The sequence below is a fragment of the Otolemur garnettii genome, unplaced genomic scaffold (assembly GCF_000181295.1).
Source record: "Otolemur garnettii isolate 467f Iridium unplaced genomic scaffold, OtoGar3 scaffold00090, whole genome shotgun sequence".
In the NCBI taxonomy this organism is placed as follows: domain Eukaryota; kingdom Metazoa; phylum Chordata; class Mammalia; order Primates; family Galagidae; genus Otolemur; species Otolemur garnettii.
The window spans coordinates 7,910,448-7,934,334 of NW_003852485.1; the positions used below are offsets into that span (position 1 = coordinate 7,910,448).

The following is a 23,887-nucleotide window of genomic DNA, read 5'->3' on the forward strand; positions in this document are numbered from 1 at the left end:
ATTCCTGTGTGGAGACTACAGCAACTGCTCAAGAGAAGAGCTGGGCTGTACAGTACATTCTGATATAAATGTACACATTTAGCCCAAGGACCTAAAAATAGGCTCAATAAGAATAATTTCCCTTTCGTGTTCAACTTAGGAAATAAATAATCATTATAATGATATTTTCACACATAGAAACAAAAACCCAGTTGAGGCTTTGCTCAATTGGTATTTGTTTTGCACCTTACTTTATGAGGACACAGATTTGGTTTAAGTAATTTAACTAAGGACAGCCAGTTACTAGGGTAGGTGACCGCCTGAGATGCCAGGTAAGGGTGGAAATTGCTCTAGGGTCCTTCAAAAGAAAGAGATGATTTGATTAAATACAAACTCTACACAGGACACTTGTACTAAATGACATGGGATTTCCTCAGAGATGTTACCGATACAAATATTGACTCGGCAGCTAGTGAGGGAACACAAGTGAAGTGGAACACTCTGGTTAGACAACACAAACGTGCAGAAAGGTGAGACTGAACTGCACTTTCTACCTCCGGTACTGCCTGAGGTGTCTACAGTCAAAGCAACATATCTCTCCAACACACAGTGGCCTCTATCAGTAAACCTAGTAATCAACTTGACGTATAATATTGAACATTAGTAAGTGCTGATGGTAAAAATGGGCCCAATAGTGGGGCCTGGATTCCTTTCCTGCATAACTTCATAGAAAATATGCGTGGTGCCTCTTTTTTAGACAAGGCTAAAGGCCCCGAGTCAATTCCTTTCCTCATTAGATCATTTACTGTAATGCTCACCGACCAATGCAGTAGGTACTTTTATTCACAAATTCAGTAATGTGCTAATCTTTCCAAAATTTACAAATGTACAATTATATTTATAGCATTACCTCCAGACAGTTTCAGTGCAATGATATACATATAGTACATTGTGATAATCGTTTGTAAAAATATGAGATGGCATAAGTAAAAAAAAAAAAAAAAAAAAAAAAGGCACACAAGACAGTTCCAACTCTAGGCAAACAGGGAAAAAATATATATATATTTTTATAACGTATTAAATGTTAACTTTCATCTGTTTGTAAAAATATATGTGCAAAAGTATGTTTCCAATTATTCCCTAAATCACTGGCATAGCTATGCCTCAGAGTCTTCTTTAACGAGATTTGCGGTGTCTTTAAAAGTGTCTTCTGTTGGAGTATAGGTTGGAGTTGGGTCTCTTTTTGAAGAAATCTTAGGAGGGGGAGAAGGTGATGGAGGTGGGGTTGTGGCAACACTTTCCCTTGGCATGTTCTCCATCTAGAACCACAACAAAACAGAAATCAGCCATTTATTCCCTCCACGTGACTAGAAAGAGTTTTTCATGAAGTAGACTAATGGTGGTTAATCTGCTCAGAAAAATCTAAGTGTATGTCCAATCTAACTAGGCAAATTACGCCCAAGAAAGAATGGCTGTGTCAAGAAAAATCATTACAAATTACCTCTGCATAGATTGGATTTTCAAAGTTGGTAGTTTGTTTAGGTTTTCGTTTGAAGATATTCCATTTTGTCACCTAAATAAAAAGGGGAAAATAAAAAGCTTTCGGTCATGGCATGTTTTTTGACAGTTTCTTTCCCTCTGTGTTATATTTATTTATTTATTTTTGTTGAGACAGAGTCTTACTATGTTGCCCTTGGTACTTACTATGTTGCCCTTGGTAGAGTGTTGTAGCATCAGCTCACAGCAACCTCCAACTCTTAGGCTTAAGCGATTCTCTTGCCTCAGCCTCCCAAACAGCTGGGACTACAGGCGCCCAGCACAATGCCTGGCTATTTTTTGCTGCAGTTGTCATTGTTGTTTTTAGCTGGCCCAGACTGGGTTTGAATCTGCCACCCTTGATGTATGTGGCTGGAGCCTTAACTACTGTGCTATGGGCGCCGTGCCTCCCCCTGTGTTTTAAAGTTTCTTCTCACTAAAGAACAAAGCAATTTGGGACCTGGGACCATATGATTTGGCCCATGTTGTAAACATGGACAAATAACTGAAACTCTCTGGGCTCTTTTTACCTAATAATTTCAAAATATTTCCTTGGTTTGGAATTTATAGTTTGCAGAATTGGTGCCACAGTATCTACAAGCTTTGACAAACAGATCACTCTGACAACTTCAGTACCAAGAGAACAAATAAAACAAGATGCATCTGTAGAAAAAGAAGTTTCTAGGGCTGCCAAAAATTGTGAGGAAAAGTCAAATTAGTAACTCTTATTTTCTAAAGTAATGTCTTAACCTTCGGTCAACTCAGGAGTATCCCTTCTTCCTCCATCACTTCTTCCTATAATCACAATAATAACAAAAACAACTAACATTTATTGCGTGCTTACTCTGCATCAGGGATTATTCCAAGAGTATTGCAAGTTTCTGATTACAAATTTTTAACAGCCCTTTGAGGTAGGTACAATTGTTATGCCTATTTTACAGATGCTGAGTCCCATGCAGATTTGCAGGTGGAAGACCAGGCAATGATTACTGAGGGGACTCCCCAGCTCTCATTACTGGGAAGTTGCTTGCAGTCCTGGTCACAGGTTTGGCTGACAGATAAAACCTGGCAGAAGGGAACAGACAACTTCCCCCAACAGGGAGCTGAGGTAGCCCCCATGTTTTACAGAGTGTCTCTCACTCTGTGAAAATAGGGGACCAACCAGTGAAGGAGTGGGGAGCACATAACTATAGAAGTTGTTCACTCTGGCCCACATCTAAGTGAGTGCCTACCCTGTACATGGTGTCACCAAGGGGACGAGGACAGTTTCAGGTCAGAGCCCTGCCAGTTGAGTGGGACAGGCTGAAAGTCTTCAGTATGGAATGGCTGCTTGGAGTTAAGCAATTACTCAGAAGAGAAATGGTGTGGTGATTCAGTTTTGTCTCCTTGGGAGATCCCATGTATGTCAGTGCAACTTTTGGGAAGAAGAGTTTTGTTTCTTTACTTCACAAACGTGGTCACAGCATCTTAGAATGCAGACATTCCAGGTCCTTGTGTTCTCCACTGGAAGTACACATATGCATGTTGGGGTTTGGGGTGATTCCTGAGCCCACTTTGAATCGAGGGAGACATGATCAGAAGTTAGCGGACAGGGGCCAGGAATACTGGAATCCCTGGTAGCACAGGGATTGTGCTGCAGAACTGCCCTACCCAGTGTGCCAATATCACCCCCAGTGAGGAACAGCATTGAGGACTTCAGCATTCAGAGGTCAAACATGTATCCATTAAAACTAGTGAAATATTTACATCAGATATATTTCTCTTTGCAGACCAAATAGTCCACAGAGTGCAAGAGGCCTGCAGGCATGGCAGAGAAGCTCCATCCAATGGTCTGTTGTTCTTTAATCTCCAGTATTAAATGCCATGCTTGGCACTTTGAGGGCAATAACGTTGGTTAAACAATTGGTTGGACAATTAGATGGATGATGAATGGACAGATAGATGGATAAAGGCAATGTAAATTAAGGGCATCTAGTGGCAAACATAGGTAAACACTATGAACAATATAACGTTATTAAAGGAATAAAGATGCACAGTGTAGAAAAATGGCATCACACATAAAGAGACTTTTATATTTGTCTCTGACACACTGAGTTCTTTCTTTATACTAAGCCAGTATCTCATATTAAATGTCCCTGGTTTGAAGATACTGAATCCAGAAGTCTGTTTGCTCCTCTTTGAGACACAGTCTCCCACGTCACAAGGAACATTATTCCCAATGCAATGTCAGAATGTAGCTTTACTGGGTAGAAAATTTCTCAATTTATGATTTCCTTTAAAAATTATCTTCATTGAGGCTAGGGTGCAGTGGCTCAAGCCTATAATCCTAGCACTCTGGGATGCCGAGGCACATGGATCACCTAAGCTCAGGAGTTCAAGACTGGCCCCAGTAAGAGCGAAACTCCATCTCTAAAACATATGCTGGGCATTGTGGTGGGTACCTGTAGTCCCAGCTACTTGGGAGGCAGAGGCAAGAGGATCACTTAAGCCTAAGACTTTAAGGTTGCTGTCAGCTATGACACCATGGCACACTACCAAGGGTGTCAAAGTGACACTCTGTCTCAAAAAAAAAAAAAAAATTCTGATTGGCCAGGTGTAGTGGCTCACACCTATAATCCTGGACCAAGTTGGGTGGACTGCTTGAGCTCATGAGTTGGACACCAGCCTGAGCAAGAGGTAGACCCCCGACTCTACTAAAAATAAAAAAACTAGCTGGGTGCCTGTAGTCCCAGCTACATGGGAGGTTGAGGCAAAAACTCCTGGGATCACTTGAGCCCAGGAGTTTGAGGTTGCTGTGAGCTATGATGCCACAGAACTCTACTCCAACCTGGGCAACTGAATGAGACTCTGTCTAAAAAAAAAAAAAAAAAAAATTATCTGCCCACATATCATGGGATCTATCAGCTTGTGGGGTCTCCCCAGTTTGTTTAGCAGTAATGACAACCCAGCCATTCTAAAGTTCTTTACAAATCTCACATCATTTCAGCAGTCAGTAACTATTACCTGAGTTTCATCAGCACCCGGAGAAGTTGGCTTTATCTCTGGAACTATCTCAGAAGGGCTTATGGGACTTCCATAATTCATATTATCCACATTTCTAGATACAGTCACCTGTGGACACATTGAAGGCCCTTATGCAGTTTTGAAAGAATTCAGTGATAAACAGATGTGCTATCAAGTTTGTTATCACTCTTTATTTCTTCTCACTACCTTGTTCTCCCCCAGGAGACACAGTCAGGTGCCATTTTTCCTATGAAACTGACCCAGTAGGCCAGGACCAAACACCACTCCCACCTCCCCCAACCCCAGAGCACCAGCCATTAAGTCATCTCATGCCTTCATCCCGGGAAGCAAACACATCCCTCACTGGTCACACTTGTACCTTTACTCCTACTGTTAAACATATAAAAAATATTCTGGGAGCTAAGTCCTAGAATAACAGCATGAATAATTCTCCGAACTCACTGGTGAACTAAGAATCCTATCTTTAGATCTTAATAATTTCTTTGGATATTAATAAATCATATCTTTAGAACTTAAAAATTTTACAAGACTGATAAAAAGAGGTTAAATTTTTGAAACAACAGGTATAATAGAATATTCCTCTATGCATTTTTCTATGACATTCGTATAATTCTAAGGTTCCCTCTTAAGCTCAAATTACCATGAATATATAATAATTTACAAGGCAGATTAATTCACTCCTTTTCCTAAATTTTCATAATCACCATTTTATTTCTTCTCAAACGTCTATGTTTATTTGTATAGTTGGCTTCATTTTATTTCAAGTGAAAATGCTAAAGGAAATGGCATATCTGTTTCATCATGTTAAGTTTTGCTACCCACTTATCAAAGGATCAGGCAAAATGCTTTCAAGATTCAAGCATCTCCAATCTTAAGAAAGCTATTTCAAAAATAAACATTTCTATTTTATATATTAAAATCTGCCATATCTTGAGCTTAAAAGAAGTTTAGTTGTTTTGAAAATTATTCATTGCCGCTGATGCTATTGATGTTTTGACAACAGAGACAGGTTCTCCGTGGACAAGTACTGAGAGTGGCGGAGGGCTATTGATGTAGACCTGATAAAAAGTTCTTTCCCTCCATCCATGTTTCTGTTTCATGTCCCATTTCCTCTTAAAGATGACTAACAGGGCAGCACCATAGGAAATTTAAATATCTGCTCATCAACTTTGGGGTACTTTTGAGAAAAGTAGGGGGAAAAAGCAGCATACAAGGTCCCTAAGCCCTTTAACCCATCTCAAATCACATGCCTGTGTTACAGTAAGAACCAGGGAATAGACCCAGTCTCCCAAATACCTGTATCAACCTGACAATCCTGCACTCCCTCATATCCTGTGGTGTGTCATGCACCGTGCTTACCAAGCCTCTGAATGGACTCAGTTCTCTCCCTCTGACACCATTCAAAATGAAAAAGGCTGTTGGTATAGCTGCCAAACCTCAGCAACTGTGCACCAGTACAGGATTCTGATTGTTTTGAAGGCTTATGTCCTCAGGTCATACTCTTACTGCAGAGAGTGCAGCTGAGGCCTGGACCACTCACTGCACTTCCTTCCATTTGGAGGGAAGGTTAAGAGAATCTACGAGAGCATTGCTCAACAGAACAAGATCCAGCACCAAGTAACTGGATGATTTCCCACCTGGGTTGGCTGAACCACTTTGACAGCACTGTCTTTGGTTGCATACATTGGGTTCTCAAATATTATGGGTTCCTTCCCCATTTCCATGACAAAGTCTTCACTCTGATGGGAGGGGAGAGAGAGAGAGAGATCATACCATACCAAACTGGTTCATATACAGAGAAAGGTACCTTCCTCATGTCTGGAAGTATGTCAGGTGCTAGGCCAAAGTTACCCAAAGGGAACTTGCAAGAAAAAAAAAAAAACAATATATATATATATATAGAGAGAGAGAGAGAGAGCGCCAGAACCAGCAAGACACAAGATCTCCATATGGCAGATCATTATTCAAAGTAACATAAATGTACTAATTCATCAACTCAAAGTAATGGAAACATTCTTCCTATATCCACATTCTCTATGGCCCCTTAATATAAATAACTCACTCAGGGTTTGGGTCTAGGTAACAGAGAAAACAGTGGTGGTGGAAGAGGAGCCAGAAGGAGAAGAATAAGGAGAGCAAGAAAGAAGAAAGAATGAATAATACTATTGTACATTCATGTAAGGCCAAAAATGAAAGACTAGGGGAGAGACAAAATATTGAAAGTGGTTTCTCAGTACTGACGATAGAGAGCTCCCTCTGTGCTAAGACTATGCTAGTCCTCTCATAAAATATTTATTTTGATCCTCATAGGAGGTATTTTTGTACCCATTTTACAGATAGGGACAGTGAAGCTCTACAGTTACCTACTTAGTGAGTGACAGAGCTGAGGTTTGAACCAACACTGATTCAAAAATCACAGCTTACTCCATCACTATACATTGATGGGAAAATATATTTTCTTATTCCTTTTGTACATACAAAATGACATCAAATAAAAACAAAATACCATGTTCTTTCCCACACCCCCCAAAACCTGTAAAACTCTTTAAGATTCCAGTTCAAGCTATAACCAAATAGCCTAAGAATATGGGGAGGGGGGAGGGAGAAGGGAGGGGGTAATGGGTGGAGGGAGGGAGTTTGGAGGGATTACTTCTGAGGTTTACCTTATAGGGGTACAGGTGAATCTTTCTAAGAGTAGAATGTGAATGTTTTAAAGCAATAACTGAGAAAATGACATGAAGGCTGTGTTGACCAGTTGATGGAAGTATTTCAGATTGCATGTGAAAACCCCACACTGTACCCCAGAAGTGCATTAATGTACATAGTTACCGTTCAATAAAAAAAAAAAAAAAAGATTCCAGTTCAATTGAAGCCTGTTTATGATTCCAATCTAACTACTGTGGCTTAGAGCTAATGTTTTTAGACACATTTCTGCAACAAACCTAATGTTTCCTAACTTGACGTGGAGACTTTGTTCGGAAAGACCTACTACTATATTTCAATATTCTCTAGGTTAATTTAATTAATAGTTAAAATGATCTCCTTTAAATAATCATTTTGAAATCATACTTACCATTGCCATTGATCTGTCAATAGCAGATTCAGGCCCCAAATCAGATATTCCAATGTCCATGTTAAAATCTGCCCCTGACCTGAAGGTCACTCCATTGCCATTTTCAGAGGGTTTGACAAGACTACTTAAGCTGGAATGAAGTAACCAAAATAGCGTCATTATTTTTTTTTAATGTTTTGCAACAGTTCCTTTCTTTATTTTTTCATTTTTAAATCAAGGTCCTAAGTAAGTTTAAAGATAATTTGTTTTGTTGTTTGTTTGTTTGAGACAGAGTCTCACTCTGTTATCCCAGGCTACACTGCCATAACATCACACCTCACAGCAACCTCAAATTCCAGGGTGTAAGCAATCCTCTTCCTTTAGTCTCCCAAGTAGCTGAGACTATAGGCGTGCACCACAATGCCCAGAATTTTCTATTTTTAGTAGAGATGGGGTTTCATTCTTGCTCAAGCTGGTCTTGAACTCCTGAAATCAAGCAATCTACCCACCTGGGCCTTCAAAAATGCTAGGATTATAGGCGTGAGCCATCCCACCCAGCTAACAATACCCTTTTTCCACATTGCTAAATCTTACTTAAATGAAATGCTCACGTTAAATTTACACATGTCAAACATGGTAGTAAGTTCCCTTAGCTACCTGGACACATTAATGCACAATCCGGAACCCTGAGATCTAAGAGAAAACCAACCCATCAGGCACCTACAGGAATAAAGCCTGGGCTACCACCCAGCCAACTAATTCTACTCCAGTCTGACCTGAGCTCCTGGCAGCAGGCACAACCGTGTGGACTCTAAAATGTCACTGCCACTCAGGCTGCAGAGAAGCACTCAATTAAGAAGTTGAAACTTGAAACGACTGCTTTAAATCCTCACTACTTTTTGTTTCTGAACTGCAGAAAAGGTGAATTGTGTATTGTACTTTTTTAACTTAAAAAGAAAATAAAGTTATTCACATGGGCCACATCACACAGGCTTTGAACATCAATATTACATGTAATGGAACCCACCTTGGCAGCTTGGGCAGAGCAGGCAAAAGAGAGCCGGTTTTCCTGTAGTGGAAAAATCCTACAACTGCCAGACCTCCAATTATGATGATCAAGAGAAGTGTCAATAGCGTGGCCACTGCCGCTTCAAAAAAGGAAGAGAAAGAGGAAAAAAGCAAATATAACGACACCCAAGAGCCAACAAGCCTGGTAGAAGCTGGACGCTAGACCCATGCACTCTTCAAAGAAGAGACTGGGTTACATAGAACCTCACCAACAGCATTCAGTTTAGGGGCCATGAGTATTCCAAATTGCTCATATTCTTCAAACTTACTTGTTCCTGGAGGCACGCCTTTTGAGAAAGCAATTTCACAGTATTTTCCAGTGTAGCCACTCAGACACCTGAAAGGGAAAGGAAAATCATTTTCTAGCTGTCACCTTCTTAGGCTTCTATGCAATTTTCTAAGCAGATCCTGAGGTAGCAAGAGCTTTGATTGAGTAAATTACATGATGAACAGATGCTGTATCCTGCATGACTTTTGTTTTTCTTTTTTTGGAGACAGAATCTCACTCTGTTGTCCCAGGCAAGAGTGCCATGACATCACAGCTCACAGCAACCTCAAACTCCTGGGCTTAAGCAATCTTCTTGCCTCAGTCTCCCACATAGCTGAGACTATAGGCGTGCAACACAATGCTCAGCTTTATCTATATTTCATCTTATTCTACCAAAAGATGATGAGCAGAAAGAACTATGATCTGACTTTAGAAATTCACTTTCAGCGGCGTAGGTGTGGTACCTACAGTGTCAGCCTCGTCGGATAAACCTCTTGATGTCTATCTGTCCAATTTCTCTTCGGAGAGGAAAAATGGTTGTGTTCTTTCCTTCGCTATGCTTTCATTAAATACTTTTTAAAGTCGCCCATTTATCTTGCTCTGTGTTAAGAGTTTTCTTAGTATAATCATCTTTTCTCCAAATTTTGAGCCCAGTCTCTCTCTCCCTTTTTTTTTTCTTTTTGAGACAGAGTCTCACTCTGTCACCTGGGTAGAGTGCCATGGTGTCATAGCTCATAGCAACCTCAAGCTCTCAGATTTCAGGAATCCTTTTATCTCAGCCTCCCAAGTAGCTGGGACTACAGGTGTCCACCACAGCATCCAGCTAGTTTTTCTGTTTTTAGTAGAGTCTGGGTTTGGTTCTTGCTCAGGCTGGTTTTGAACTCCTGAGCTCAAGCAATCCACCTGCTGTAGCCTCCCAAAGTGCTAGGATTATAGGCATGTGCCACATGCCCGGCCTAACCCAGTCTTTCTGCTCATCGTGGGTTCACCCACAGTGCTGTTGTAATTAACAATACCAGGCAAGTAGAAGGATGCTGTTGCCATTTCTCTAAATCCTTACTCCCCAGAGTGTGGTCAGTGACTCTGCAAGCATCATCCAGAGCTTGTGAGAAATGTGTAATCTCTGTGAGTGAGTAGGCATTTGAACCAGAACTGCAAGAGATTCCTGTGTATCACAGTTTGAGAAGCACTGCCTTAGTTCTCTGAGGACTCCCCCAACAGAGGGCAAGCTGGTTAAAATACAAAAACTAGTGAACCGGCAAGGCTCCTGAACTTCTTTTCCTGGCTACTTTAAAAATGACTCAAATTCCCCCCAAAGAGGCAAGACCTACAGGTTGGACCTCGATGTTCATTCAGACTTACTTGCATTTGGGGAGGTCCTTCTCCTCAAAATAGCAATTTCCTCCATACATACACCTGCATGGGGCAGGCATGGGGATAGGAAGTTCGATGGCTGCAGAGAGGGAAAGCCATGCAAGTGTTAGTCAGCCAGACTCAGCAGAGCACCACACACACCTCCCTGGGATGGGGATGGGGGGCAGGCTGGATAGCTAGTTAGTCTCCCTGTCAAAATGATACCTCCCCTTAAGTCAAATGAATTTCCTTGTCAATGACAAGATCTTGGAGAGAAACGTATGTTTAGTGGAAAGAAAGGGGCAATGTGTAGCACCCCTCTCCACCATGGAGGAGTGCTAAACTCCAGAGTATACATCAACAGTTACAAGAACCTGTGGTAAAGGAATTTCAGATGTTCTCATTCTCATTTGAAGTTTCCAGCATTCTCCTCCATAAGCCCAGTGAAAATCAACAGTCTAAAGTAGGTATATCTTCAAACTTCATCTAAAGGCCCCAAAGCATCAATAATTCATCAGCCAAAAGACACAGAGCTGCAGATACACAGATCCTTGATAAGCAGCTAGTGGGAGATCTCAGTTTTTAAGTTCCCCCAAACTGCCCTTGCTCTGGGCCTGCCATCTGGGCCCGGCTTATCACACATGCTCCCTGGGGGTGCCTGATGGGGTGTTCGGAAGTATTTAGCACACATGCATTTTATTTGAGGAGTCTGGATATCCTCCTGACTCAGTCCCTCAATTTGGGGCTTCATTCTAAGTTCATTTTATCAGAGGCATTCCCTGAACACCACCTAAAAGAGCAACTCCACCCAACCCGTCCTCACCCCTCTTCCCCTGCTTTAGTTTCCTCCCACAGTGCCTTCACTGCCTGACCTATTAAATATTTATTGGCATCTCTACTTACTGCTCTATTAGAATATAAGCTCAGTGAGTGTAGGGATTTGTCTGTGTTGTCCCCTCCTGTTATATCCAGCACTTAGAACAGTACCCAGCACATAGTTGGCACTAAGTTATATTAAGTGACCTAATTGGTTAATTAACTAATATGTCAACCCAAGGCACTATATGGAATGATTACTTCATTAGTAGCTTACTTTGGTTAAATCTCTTTTACACAAGAACCTTAATATAAACCACTTGGCAAAAATATTGAGTAAGAGGAAGTAGATGAGGTGACAATTTTGACATCATCTCTCCTACAATGTGAGAGTGCAATGAATGTCAGAATGATCCAGCTACAGCATAGAACAAATCTCAAAAGCTCAAAATCCCAAATTCGTTCAAAATATTGGAATCTTGCCATATTTCCCCAGTAGTGTTGGGGATAAGCGTGGAGACAGGGGAAGGGAGAGGAAGGGAAGCAGTCTTTTTTCTGAGTTCACTCTCTTTTTGAGTCTACTTGTGCCAAGTCAAAGGTAGCGCCTGGTTAAGTGCCTGCTCCCCCTGGTGGTAGAAGGTGGTTAAGCTTCTTCATTTCCCCACCAGCTAAAACTGGGAGAAAGCCCTAAGGGTGTGAGCCGTAACATCTACAGCTAATGAACTTCAGGATGATTTTTTAATGTGCTCCTCAAGCACAGGATACTAGTTACTTAGGATTATAGTTATTCCCCATGGCTTATTAACTCTGTGGTTTAAAAGAGTCTTTGAAAAATTTCCTGCCAAAAGTAGATCACACACAGAATTGGGGGTGAGAATTAAACCACTGCTTCCTTACTCCAGTCTCATCTCCCAACAACTTAAGGCCCCTTTCAAAAGATGGCCCTTTTTCAGTTGTCAGAACTCTGAAGTGAGCATGTGAGGAAAACAGTGACCATCCTCTAGGCCTCCCCTCTACATTGGCTCCTCTCATCACAAGTGTCATCCCTACCCTCACCCCCAACCCCACCCCCGCAGAGCTCCCGTTATAATCAGGTGCATTTAGGGTCAACAGGCCTCATGGAAAACTCTTCAAAATGTCTTTATAACACCACACTACATTAGATTTTGGAGCACTGGATGTATATCTTTGCAACCTTAAGTTCTGTTTGGCCCTGAGGTTTCCCACATCTCTCATCCCTCCTTCCAGCCATCCCCACTCTCTTCAATGAAGGACCCAGCGTGCAGGGATTCTTTGGGCTCTTGAAGTGGCTAAGGAGCTCCCCCCAAGCCCCTGGGCTGCTTGGGTAGTGCCCTTACCTGCATCACACTCCGTGGTGCTGCCCTTTATAAAGTTGGAGCCTTGGGGACAGGCACAGCTGTATCCTCCAGGCCTTAGCAGGCAAAGGTGGCTGCAGGTGTTTTTACACCGGTTGGGCACTGAAAGCAGGATGAGAACAGCAGTTAGGTACTGACCTGAGAGTGCACACCCCAACCAAGTGGATGCTCAGCAACTGGGCATGGCTCTGTCAGGCGACAGCAGAGTCCAGGCAGCGCCCCGACGTCATCTGGCTACTCACCCTCATTTACACTAGCAACTCTGCCACCCCATGAAAGCAGCACAGTCTCTTCCTCTGCCCTCCATTCTATTTCTGTACCTTTCACACTATTATCACGCATCTTCTATACCAGCGGTTCTCAACCTGTGGGCCACAACCCCTTTGGACTGTATTAAACGTCCGTGGCATTAGAAAGGTTGAGAACCTTCCTATACTATCTGTACTACCTTGACAGGTGTGGAAAGTGGATGTTTGCCTAGTTCACTGCCTAAACACAAAATCTAATTGGTGCTAAAAAACTTGAGATGGCTCAAAACACCAGAGAGACCCCTATATTACATCAAGCTTCATCATTACGCAAATCTGGATAGGTCATACACAATAAATGGCCTGTAAGTGATTTCCACCCAACCCTCCAAAGGGAGAAGTTTTTTGCGGGTTTTAGTTTTCTTATTTGCAAGAAAAGGGAATTTAGGATTATAATTCATCAGAATCACCTGATAGCTATTCAAAAATTAAAATATTGATGCCCCTTCATGGGAATTTAGATTTAAATTGGTCTGAGATAGAGCTCCAGTATTACCATGAAAGGTTCTTTAGGTAAAGTCTACAGCAGTGGTTCTCAACCTTCTTTATGCCATGACCCTTTAATACAGTTCCTGCAACTCACAGTTTGAGAAATGCTGGTCTAGAGTCTTATGAATTTTATCTTAGCAGATACTATGATTTATTTAAGGGTTATACTGGATTATATGATCTTTAAAATTCTTCTCAGCCTAAAATTCTGTGATTCTGACTCTCTCTGATCCAAAATGTAACCACAGACAAAGTATGGCTATAAAATAAGACATATTCTAAAAACCTCAGTTGAAATCTATCCCATTTTGTCAGCTCTCCAGAATGGAGCTTTTCAAACTTCACTGTGATACAAGTCACCCAGGGAATCTTGGTAAAATTCAAGTTCTGATTCAGAAGGTCTGAGAGGGAGCCTGAGAGCCTGCATTTCTAACCAGCACCCAAAGGGTCCCTCTGTTACTGGTCCATGACCCACAGTTTGAGTAGCAAAGGACTGGAGCAGTGGTTCTCAAAATGTGGTCCCTGAACCAGCAGCATCAATTATCACTTGAGAATTTATTAGAAATACAAATCCTCCATGCTACTCTACCAAGGACAACATAGTATGACTGTCTCCAAAAAAAAAAAAACAAAAAACAAAAACATACAGGCAGAAATACAAATCCTTAGGTCATCTCAGGCATACTGTATCAGAAACCCCACAAAAGGGGCCCAGTAACCCAGATGATTCTGATGCATGCTAAAATTTGACAACTATTGGTTCAATGTAAATGCTAATCTAGCCAAGCTGGGCTGGGGCTCTGGCCTCGATCTCCATCATTATTTTCCAAAGGGGCCCTTCTGCCGGTTAAGATGTCTTTCCATAGGGGGTAGTCTCCAGACTTTCCTCTGCCTTCTCCATAGGGGCTAGCATGGTAAGGGGTGCTCTCTAAGTGTGCCCTGCTCTCCTCTCTTGCATGTAAAACTGTCAAAACTGTCAACCGTGAGAGCTTCAAGAACACTTAGGATACAAGAACTACTGTATGGGGAGGGTCTGGGTATTCTGGAGAGGGGCTGGAGAGAGGTGCTAGAGATCACTACTAGCAAAATAAGGGAACTACTCCCTAGAAAAAGGCCTTTGGCACCAGTGTACTCTCCTGGGAACTTCAGCTCTGAGTTGCAATTTGCCAAGGCTAATTCAGGGTCTCAGAATATCAAAGGATCTCCGGCTGCAACTTAGACTCACACACAGGGATGGGAAGGCAGTGACTTCTCTAAGGCCACAGAGCCAGAGAATTCAACCTGGGAGTTAAGCATATGGACCACTGGGCCAAAACAGAGATGCTGAGCTTTGGGTTGGATAGAACTGAACCTAAAAATCATTTCATTTGAGAGTTTAAAACTCACTCAAGTTATTAAATTAGCCTCAGATTCCTTATTTGAGATGAGAATAAAATGTGTTTATAAGATTTGGGAGATTAATTGAAGTAACAGATGTCCAGGTTAACGCTGAAGAGAGAATCTGACATAGAACTTAGTTCTTTTTGTTTGTTTCCTTTCTTCATTTAAAAAATTTCCTTTCCCTTTCATTGTGCTCCAACCCTGCTGAAGGATTAATTAGAATACAGGCAACCTGATGCAGCCGGCCCAGAACTCAGAATATTAGAACCAGAGGAAGGCGGAGAAAAGCCTATGACTGACCATTTTATTTATTTTTTTTTTTTTTAGCAATTTTAAGATGTCTCTATTAGTAAATTTCATTGAGAAATGAGTTCTGTACTTATAAAATAAGAAAGAAGGGCATACTTAACCTATGCATTTACTTTTAAAAAATGTGATAGATGGAAATTGGCTAAAAGAAAACTATTGAGAATAGTAAAAATATCTCTGTCTTGCAGATCAATAGGAAACGAGCCTAATTAATCCATAGGCAAGTGAACTAAAAAAGACACCAGGTACAATGAGCTATGATGATAGCACTGCACTGCACTGCACTGCACTGCAGCCCAGGCAACAGAGCAAGACCTTGTCCCAAAATATAAATAAAATAAAATAGTAAAATAAAAGAAATAAAGGCCTAATGAAGATGAAGTTTCAACCAAATGACTGACCATTTTAAACTAAGCCTCATATAGCTCAGATTAACCTGACTAGCCTGGCCTTGCAATTCTAAGAATTCTGTTGTCCATGAGACCCATTTTGTTACTTATTCACCCAGCTAATGCTTAGCAAGGATCTGATGCCTGCTGGATTCTACCATGTTTCCCTGAAAATAAGACCTACCCAAAAAATAAGCCCTAGTAGGATTTCTATGCATTTGTTAAATATAAGCCCTACCCTGATAATAAGACCTAGTGATGGGCAGATACACTGCATAGCCACGCCATGTATTTCAGCGTGAAGCAGTAAGGAAGACTGGAATACCTTTTATCTGCCACAGCTCCTTTCTTGGAGCCATTCATATGTGCGTGGTTGCACATGTGGTAACCATGGTCGCAAACATCCTATTGCGCAGGTGCGAAGGGCTAGGGGAAAGGAGTTCATGCATCACTAGCACTAGCCCTACCAACAAGGTCAGCTCCCTCTATCAGGTTCCAGAAGAAGATGACTTAACTGTATTTGAATAAACGTAGATTGTTGTATTGTACTTAATAAAAATAAGACATCCCCTGAAAATAAGCCCTAGTATGTCTTCTTGAGAAAAAAATAAATATAAGACTGTCTTATTTTCGGGGAAACACAGTATGGCCTAGAAGTACATATCCATAACTCCAAACAATGAGGACTGAAATATCTTTCTTCATATCTGATGGTGTTTTGCATAATTTCATTCAACCTGTAATTTTTATCTTTCTTTGCTCAAAATGGTTAAAACATCCCTGCACACACATATACCTCCAATTCATGCACCAAGATATTAGCTTATTATTATCTGCCATGTTCTCCAACAATATAGCCATTATTTTGAAATAACTCTTCAGATAATGAAGAACATCTTATTTCAAAGTTGGTGATTACCTGAGTGATTATATCTGAGTTGATGAAAGATTCGAGCTTGAGTAAGCCAAGGGTTCAAGACCAGAATTTTCTCTTTTTCTCTTTGCCCAAATTTGTCCTGTTTATATACTTCTCCCTTCTCTTTAGATATCCAGTATAAATGGTTTTCAAAGATGTCCAGACTGTAAGGCTTCATTGCTGCTTACCCACAGGGGAAAAAAACAAAACAAGGTTATTGGAAAGAAAACACCCGAGCACCACTTCTGTATCTGATATTATTCTGTTTGAATAATACAATGCCTTGAAACTCCAGGAACATTCAGGTAGACTTCTGCACGTGGGACTGTGAAAGTGTGCTGCAGTGGGAGATCAATCAAGAGGACAGAAATTAAACCAGATTAATGCACACTGTCTGACACCAACGTCAGGGCCCTACCTCACTTTCATGTTGCTAATTTTATTGCGTTTTGGAAAACAATTTGTATGCCCCAAATTGTATCCTTTCCCTTTAACATACTATTGGTCAGATAGGAAAAATAGGATACTGCTCAATCATTATAGTTTGGCAGAATCTGGATAAGAAAACGAAATGTTCCTTTCCTTCTAGATGTTTCCAGTTGTGCATAATGAGCAATTAAGCACAGTGAAAATGAATGTGTCCAGAGTGAACAGACATGATTAACACTGATACACTGAATGCCACCTGTACATACATGGGTGATCTCACAGACCTCTCAGTTACCTCAATAGCTGCTGCGGAGAAGCATGTTTCAAATTAAGTAAAAAGCACAGAAAGGATTTCATTATTGCTAATGCATTCATATGCTTTTAATTCAGCAGCTAAGAGTTGGGAAGGGAGGTGGGTATCTAAAAAAAGATCAGGGGTCTTTTTCTTGAGAAAATGGGCAAAGAGACTAGAAATATATTAAGTAATTATTTAATTATTTAAATATACTATGTAATATTGTTTAGTTACTTATAGAATTATTAAATTCTAACTCATTTCTAACCTCCATGCGAAACAACTCTCCTAACAGTTCCATCGTGTTTCATGGTTTCAATGATGTCCTCCTTGAAATCACTCCAGTAGATCCGGTCATCATTCAGATAATCAATAGTAAGGCCGGTCGGCCAACCAAGGTAATTGGAAACCAGGACAGTGCGATGCTCCCCATTCATCCAGGCAGACTCGATTTTAGGCTGTTTTCCCCAGTCGGTCCAGTACATAAGCCTGTAACAGAAGGTTTCTACACTGCAGCATCCCACTGCAGAGACCATCCCCCCCACAGGAGAACGTGGGCATTACCAACGGAGTAAGTAAATATGTTTCGCAGAGACCCGGGTACCAAGTGGCTCTCCTTTTATACTTTACAGAAGGTGGGGAGCAAAAAGGGGAAGCATATGTGGTCTACTCTTCCTGAAAACTGCACTTCCTTAACAGAAACTGGCTGAAGGATGCACATTTGGAGCCTTTATAACGTATATTATAAAACCTGCTCATTTTTTGAGAAATGTGAGAGGCAAAAATCAAAAAAAAAAAACTAGCAACAATAAAGAAAAACTTCAATCTCTTTGTAGTCCAAGACAAACATGTCTAGGGGGCATATTTGATCAGCCTCTCATCACCAGGTATAGACCAATCCTTAAATTCCATGGAAAACCCTGTGGCATTTACATAAACTAGGCTCAGGAAAAATGGTGGCCAGAGGTCTATAAAGTCTCAACAACTGGCAAATAATAAATAAATAGTTAAAAATGGTAGACATGGCCAAGCATGATAGCTCACATCTCTAATCCTAATACTTTGGGAGGTGAGAGGATCACTTTAAGCCAGGAGTTCAAAACCAGCTGGGCAACAGTGAGACTCCTATTTCTACAAATAACGTTTAAAAATTAGCTGGATATGTTGGCATGCGCTTATAGTCACAGCAACTTGGGAAGCTTAGGCAGGAAGATCACTTGACCCCGAGAGTTTGATGTTGCAGTGAGCTGTGATGATGCCACCGTACTCTAGTTCAGGTGACAGAGCAAGGCTTTATCTCAAAAAAAAAAAAAACCACATGAAAGAAGCCAGCCAGCCACAGAGGACCACATACTGCATGATGCATTTCTAGGAAATGTTCAGAATAAGCATATCTATAGACACAGAGTCGGTCAGTGGTTACTTAGTGCTGGAGAAGGGAGAGATGGGGGCTGGGAAGGGTAATGGCTAAGGGGTTCAGGGTTCTTTCTAGGGCAATGAAAATATTGTAAAGTTGTTCATGGAGATGCATACCCAACTCTGAATGTGCTAAGAGCCATTGAACTGTACACTTTAAGTGTATATAAATTATATTTTAATAAAGCTTTTTTTTTAAACAAAAAAAAGTAACAAATACTCAAAACTCAAAAGAAAGTACTCGGAATATTATTTTTCCTGTCATGACTTTGTTCATGGTATTTACTGAGCTTATGAACAGGCTGCTCGGCCCCTTTGTCTACCTCCAGATCCAAGACATCCTTCCAGGTCCTTCTCTAGCACCAACTATACTACCAGCGGATCCCAGTCGTTCACGTTCAGTTCAAATGCTACCTTCTACATCTAGTTTCTCCAAAACCCCTGCAAGGTAGGAGAACTGTCACAGTGTTTGTTCAGTAGTTTCCCTCATGACAATCCTCCTTTTCTAACTTATAGTCAAAATTGCTGAATTTTTTTTTAAAAAAAAGGTATTATTTTATCCACCTATGTGAATAGGAGAAAGTTATAACTAATTAATAGGCTTTTGTATGATTCATATGATTTTATATGTGTATACGTAGGACACTTAGCTGGAACATAGTAAGAATGTAAAAAATGTGACTCTTTTTATTGTTGTCATCAATATTATTATAGTCATCATCTTCATCACCCTTCAGACTCAGTAGCAAACCTGATAGTATAGAAACTATGAGAAGTCTCACATATCACAAACATTTTCTTTTATTTTTAAGACAGAATCTCACTATGTCACCCTATGACATAGGGTGACACATAGGGGCGTCACAGCTCACAGCTACCTCAAACCCTTGGGCTTAAGCAATTCTCTTGCCTCAGCTTCCCCAGTAACTGCGACTATAGGCGCCCACCACAATGTCCAGTTTTAGCTGGCCTGGGCTGGGTTTGAACCTGCCATCATTGGTGTATGTGGCTGGCGCCGTAACCACTGTGCTACAGGTGCCGAGCTCACAAATGTTTTCTAAGACTGAGGGATAACTAGCCTCTCAAATGGATCATGGAATGCAGAGGTTTTATAAGGCAGGTCTTAAGGCCTTAGGCAGTTAAACCCTTCCTATCTCCTTCCTTATTTTCTCTCTTTCCTGGGATTGCACAGAACCCTTCCAGAGAAAAAGGAATTAGAAAGAATTAAATAAAGATCTTCTATGAAAAAGCAGTCGAGGGATATGAGAACATGATCATAATATGAAGATGGACATAAACGTTAATTACAGAGGAAAAAATTAACAGCACACAGGAAACAGTCACACCATTCACACCATAAAACACTTCACATCTCTTTGCTCCTAAGATATAGGTTTAGGACAAGTCCACATCACAGGTCAATCTTATGAGTCCAGAAGTTTTCAAGTGTCACTGCTGAGTTTCTGAAGAGTATGATTTAACATATGAAATACAATAGAATCACAGTAATGATAGCTCATAGTGGTCTGTATACAAATACTGGCATATCGACAAAGGGCCATACTGGTCCTGCCCAAATAGGTGAATTATTTGGGGCTATCCAAAATTAAAAATAAAAAATCACTATTCTGAGGCTAAATTGATATATAAGTATCTAGTCATTTCAACTTAGCGATTGCCCAAATAAATGTCTTAAAATGTAGAGAAAAATGATAAAGCTAGTTCTTATTTATACTGAGGTAACTGATAGATAAAATGCAAATTGAAACATTTCTACAAATGGATAAAATATATTTATATAAATTATTATAAATATTGGCAATTCTGGATATAAATGTTTGGAAATATGATCAAATCCCTATCTAACTAGTTTCCTTTCCAATGAAAGGAAAAACAATTCCAATGAAACTTTCACTTAAAACAGACCAGGAATCCATGTAACCAGAAAGGTTTTCAGATATGTTTGCAAAGTAACTTTTCCATCAGAAACAGTTAGTTCTAAAGGATCTAGGATTTCTTTTTTTTTTTTTTTTTTGAGCCAGAGCCTCAAGCTGTCCCCCTGGGTAGAGTGCCGTGGCATTACAGCTCACAGCATCCTCCAACTCCTGGGCTCAAGCGAGTCTCCTGCCTCCACCTCCCAAGTAGCTGGAGACCACAGGCGCCCGCCACAACGCCCGGCTGTTTTTTGGTTGCAGCCGTCATTGTTATTTGGCGGGTCCGGGCTGGGGATTCGAACCCGCCACCTTAGGTGTACGTGGCTGGCGCCTTAGCCGGTTGAGCTATAGGCGCCAAGCCAGGATCTAGGATTTCAAGGGCCATGTTGTAATTCTTGTAACAGTCATAGATGCTATTACTCACCCCCAAAAGTTGAAAAACAGTTTCCGTACAGATATGGAAAAAGTCATTAAAGACATGAAATTTTATGAGAATCCAATGGAAATTATCTAAAACATTAAAGACTCCTAGCTATTCAGGAGGCTGAGGCAGGAGGATCACTTGAACCCATGAGTTTGAGGCTGCCATGAGCTAGGTTGCTGCCATGGCACTGCCCACTCCATGGACAACAGAGTGAGACTCTGCCTCAAAAAGAAAAATAAAAGACTCCTTCAAATACTTACCCCAGTTTAGGATTCACAGCAATGGCAGCTGGTTGATCCAGAGAGGAGGTAACCAGCCACTTTCTGTACCGTCCATCAAGTTTAGCCACTTCAATTCGTTGATTCTTGACATCTGACCAGTAAATATGCCTGAATGCAAAGGAACAAAGTTAAACAAGGGAAAAGACTAGACTAGTCATTTCTGGGGAAGAGGTCTGAAGATGAGAGCATCATGTTCGCGAACTGTGGTTGGTGAGACAGCTACTCAGATAGCTGCCTTCACGGCACAGGCCCCTCCGTGTTATGCCCCTGTCTCTATGGCCAAAGGGACATCTTTGTCAGGTTACCTCCAATGAGTCTGGGACAGATGGACCTCTGCCCAGTCAGCAGCTGCACGGGCCAGGATCTGATTCAGACTCAGTACTCAGACTGGCTCACATCAGCACAATTAGGAGACATGTGCTTCTAGGCACTATGAGCTGGTCCTTTAGTTCTGACTGCCCTGAGTCTATTTCCTCCTCAGCAGAGAGCCTCACTGGATCAATAGGAATCTGGCATCAGCTTTTCGAAATAACAAACTCAGCAAGGGCATCTTGCCCTTAGTTCCACTTCTAAGATTGTGGGTCTCAGTCTCTTTGAAGCAGAAAAGGTTCCATCAGTTTCTTAATCCTCTCATTTAAAAAGTCTGAGAAAGAGGTAAACCTTCAACCAACAAGACGGGCCTGCCATGGCTTGGTTGGTTGTCAAACGGAAGCTGTTAATATCTGGAGTTTCAAGGTCCTGACTCCACTAACAGTTCTCTGGGGTCCAGTTTCCTGACAGAAGATGCTGAAATGCATCTCCTGCTACCCCACGGGTGCAGGGGGACCCAATTAACTTCTTCAGAGACACTCAGGTCTTCAGGGAACACAAGACAAGTTTGTTAAATGGTGACAATGAGTTCACATTGCAAGTAATTCTTCATTCCCCAGGAGGGCAGCTCTGCCTTCCCTCACAAATATGTTTCCAGATTTAGTTCCTTTGAGAGAATCACTTTCCCAATGCCACTTCCGTGCAAAGCTCTTCCTTGAAGAATAAGCTCAACAACTTTTCCTCATCAGTTTGACACCTGATGATGACCCTACATAAGGTTCTTAAGGATCATCCAAAATGTGTGGGTACTAAGAGGTCTAGAAGAACAGAACAGAGCTGGTACCTTTGTTTGGGGGGCGGATTTTTTTGAGACAGAGTCTCACTTTGTTGCCCTAGGTAGAGTGCCATTGGCGTCACTGCTCATAACAACCTAAAACTCTTGGGCTTAAGCGATTGTCTTGCCTCAGCCCCCCAACTAGCTGGGACTACAGGCACCCACCACAATGCCTGGTTACTTTTTTAGAAAAGAGATTTCACTCTGATTCAGGCTGGTCTTGAACCTGTGAGCTCAGGCAATCCACCCGCCTTAGACTCCCAGAGTGCTAGGATTACAGGTGTGAGCCTCCACGCCTGGCCAGGTGGTATCTCTGTTAACGCAATCCCAAAGACTAAGGAGGAAAGTCAAATTTCAATTTATTCCTTCTAAATAGCCTGCTAAAAACACAAGAGGTGGATTGACCCTTCCCTCTATGATAAAACGATTATCAGAGAAAAATGTTTCATCTCGACTGTTTTGCTGGGAGAACTATGAGGCTGTCCCATTTCTTCACAAAAATGAACAGTGCTGGCACAGTGAAAGTTAATTTTAGAATCCAGAACTCTGTTGACAAGAATGCTGTCCTAGATATAACCGGGAACCTTACTTAACCTGGGTGCTTTCTCAAACTTTTTCTTGGCATGCATAGAGTAAGACATGACAGTGTCTCCTGGACACGCTAGGTAATCAGAGATAGCTGCTAGGGCTAGAGTCAGCCCAGGATGTGCCCAGCTGTACCCACGGCTGAGTCACCCACATCTGGGCCCAGCTTAACGCATGTGCCACAGTGAGCGGTTGAGAACTCCAATCAGGAAGACAGAATAGGCAAGAGGGGAATGTGCAGCAAATTTACCTTCCAACCCAGTCCACAGCTAATCCATCCGGCTGGAATACATATTTCAGTTTCAGGTCAACTTCCTGTACAAGATTATTGTTGCCGGATTCAAAGTTGGGGATGTAGGCACGTTTGATAGCACCAAACCCAGAGCCCTGCCCTCGCACAGTGTAATACACAACACCTGCAAGGGAAGACACTCAGGTCAGTGTCATGTCAAGAACATCAGGGAAGGGAGGAACTGGGGTCTAATCGGGTGAGGTGCCGCTCATTTATCAACATCTCTACCTCTTCATTGTTCTTATAATATGATTACTCAATAGTATTGATATGGTCTAGACCTTAAAATTTATCACACCTGAGCTCTAAGGGGTAAATGCTTCATTCAACTAATAATGAGATTTACTTTAATAGTCACAGCTATTAAAAAGTAACTCAGTCAAATATATTTCAGCCAAGAGCTTATTTCTGAAACAGAATGTATAGCTAAACCAAGACAGGGCAAAGCTATTAAGAATTTAAAATTATATTTGAGATCAGTGGTAATAAAGAAGCTGTGTTGATGAGAAGCATGACTGAAGAAATGTGAACTCAGGCATTTTAAGAGACTGTGACTTTGAAGGTATATACTGGGAATTCGCTGCTTTCCTACCTAAGTAAGCATCATTCTTGACAAGTTTAATGTATTGCATGCCTAAGTGTGAAAGTACAATAATAAATCCTATACTGGCATAGTTATTAATAGTTTGCAAAGCCTTTCACATCTCTTATTTCATTCAATCTTGAAAACAACTTTCAGAGGTAGGCTGACAGAAGATTATAGATAAAAAAAAATAGAGATTCCGAGAATCTTCATAACTGTTTAACCTCATAAAAACAATAAA

At 41.2% G+C, this 23,887-nt stretch overlaps 1 protein-coding gene across 1 annotated transcript in view; it reads right to left on the minus strand.

Annotated features, from left to right (window-relative positions):
• Positions 1-1,136: 1,136 nt before the first annotated feature.
• LRP2 (LDL receptor related protein 2) overlaps positions 1,137-23,887 on the minus strand; it is a 198,596-nt gene continuing 175,845 nt past the window's right edge. Inside the window, exons 68-80 of the mRNA XM_012808457.1 lie at positions 23,022-23,187; positions 21,022-21,150; positions 17,256-17,476; positions 16,267-16,443; positions 12,455-12,574; positions 10,290-10,380; positions 8,929-8,996; positions 8,619-8,739; positions 7,613-7,742; positions 6,177-6,278; positions 4,519-4,626; positions 1,481-1,552; positions 1,137-1,298 (exon numbers count right to left, since the gene is read on the minus strand). Of these exons, the coding sequence (XP_012663911.1) occupies positions 1,137-1,298; positions 1,481-1,552; positions 4,519-4,626; positions 6,177-6,278; positions 7,613-7,742; positions 8,619-8,739; positions 8,929-8,996; positions 10,290-10,380; positions 12,455-12,574; positions 16,267-16,443; positions 17,256-17,476; positions 21,022-21,150; positions 23,022-23,187 (1,667 nt within the window). The remainder of the gene's footprint in view (positions 1,299-1,480; positions 1,553-4,518; positions 4,627-6,176; positions 6,279-7,612; positions 7,743-8,618; positions 8,740-8,928; positions 8,997-10,289; positions 10,381-12,454; positions 12,575-16,266; positions 16,444-17,255; positions 17,477-21,021; positions 21,151-23,021; positions 23,188-23,887) is intronic.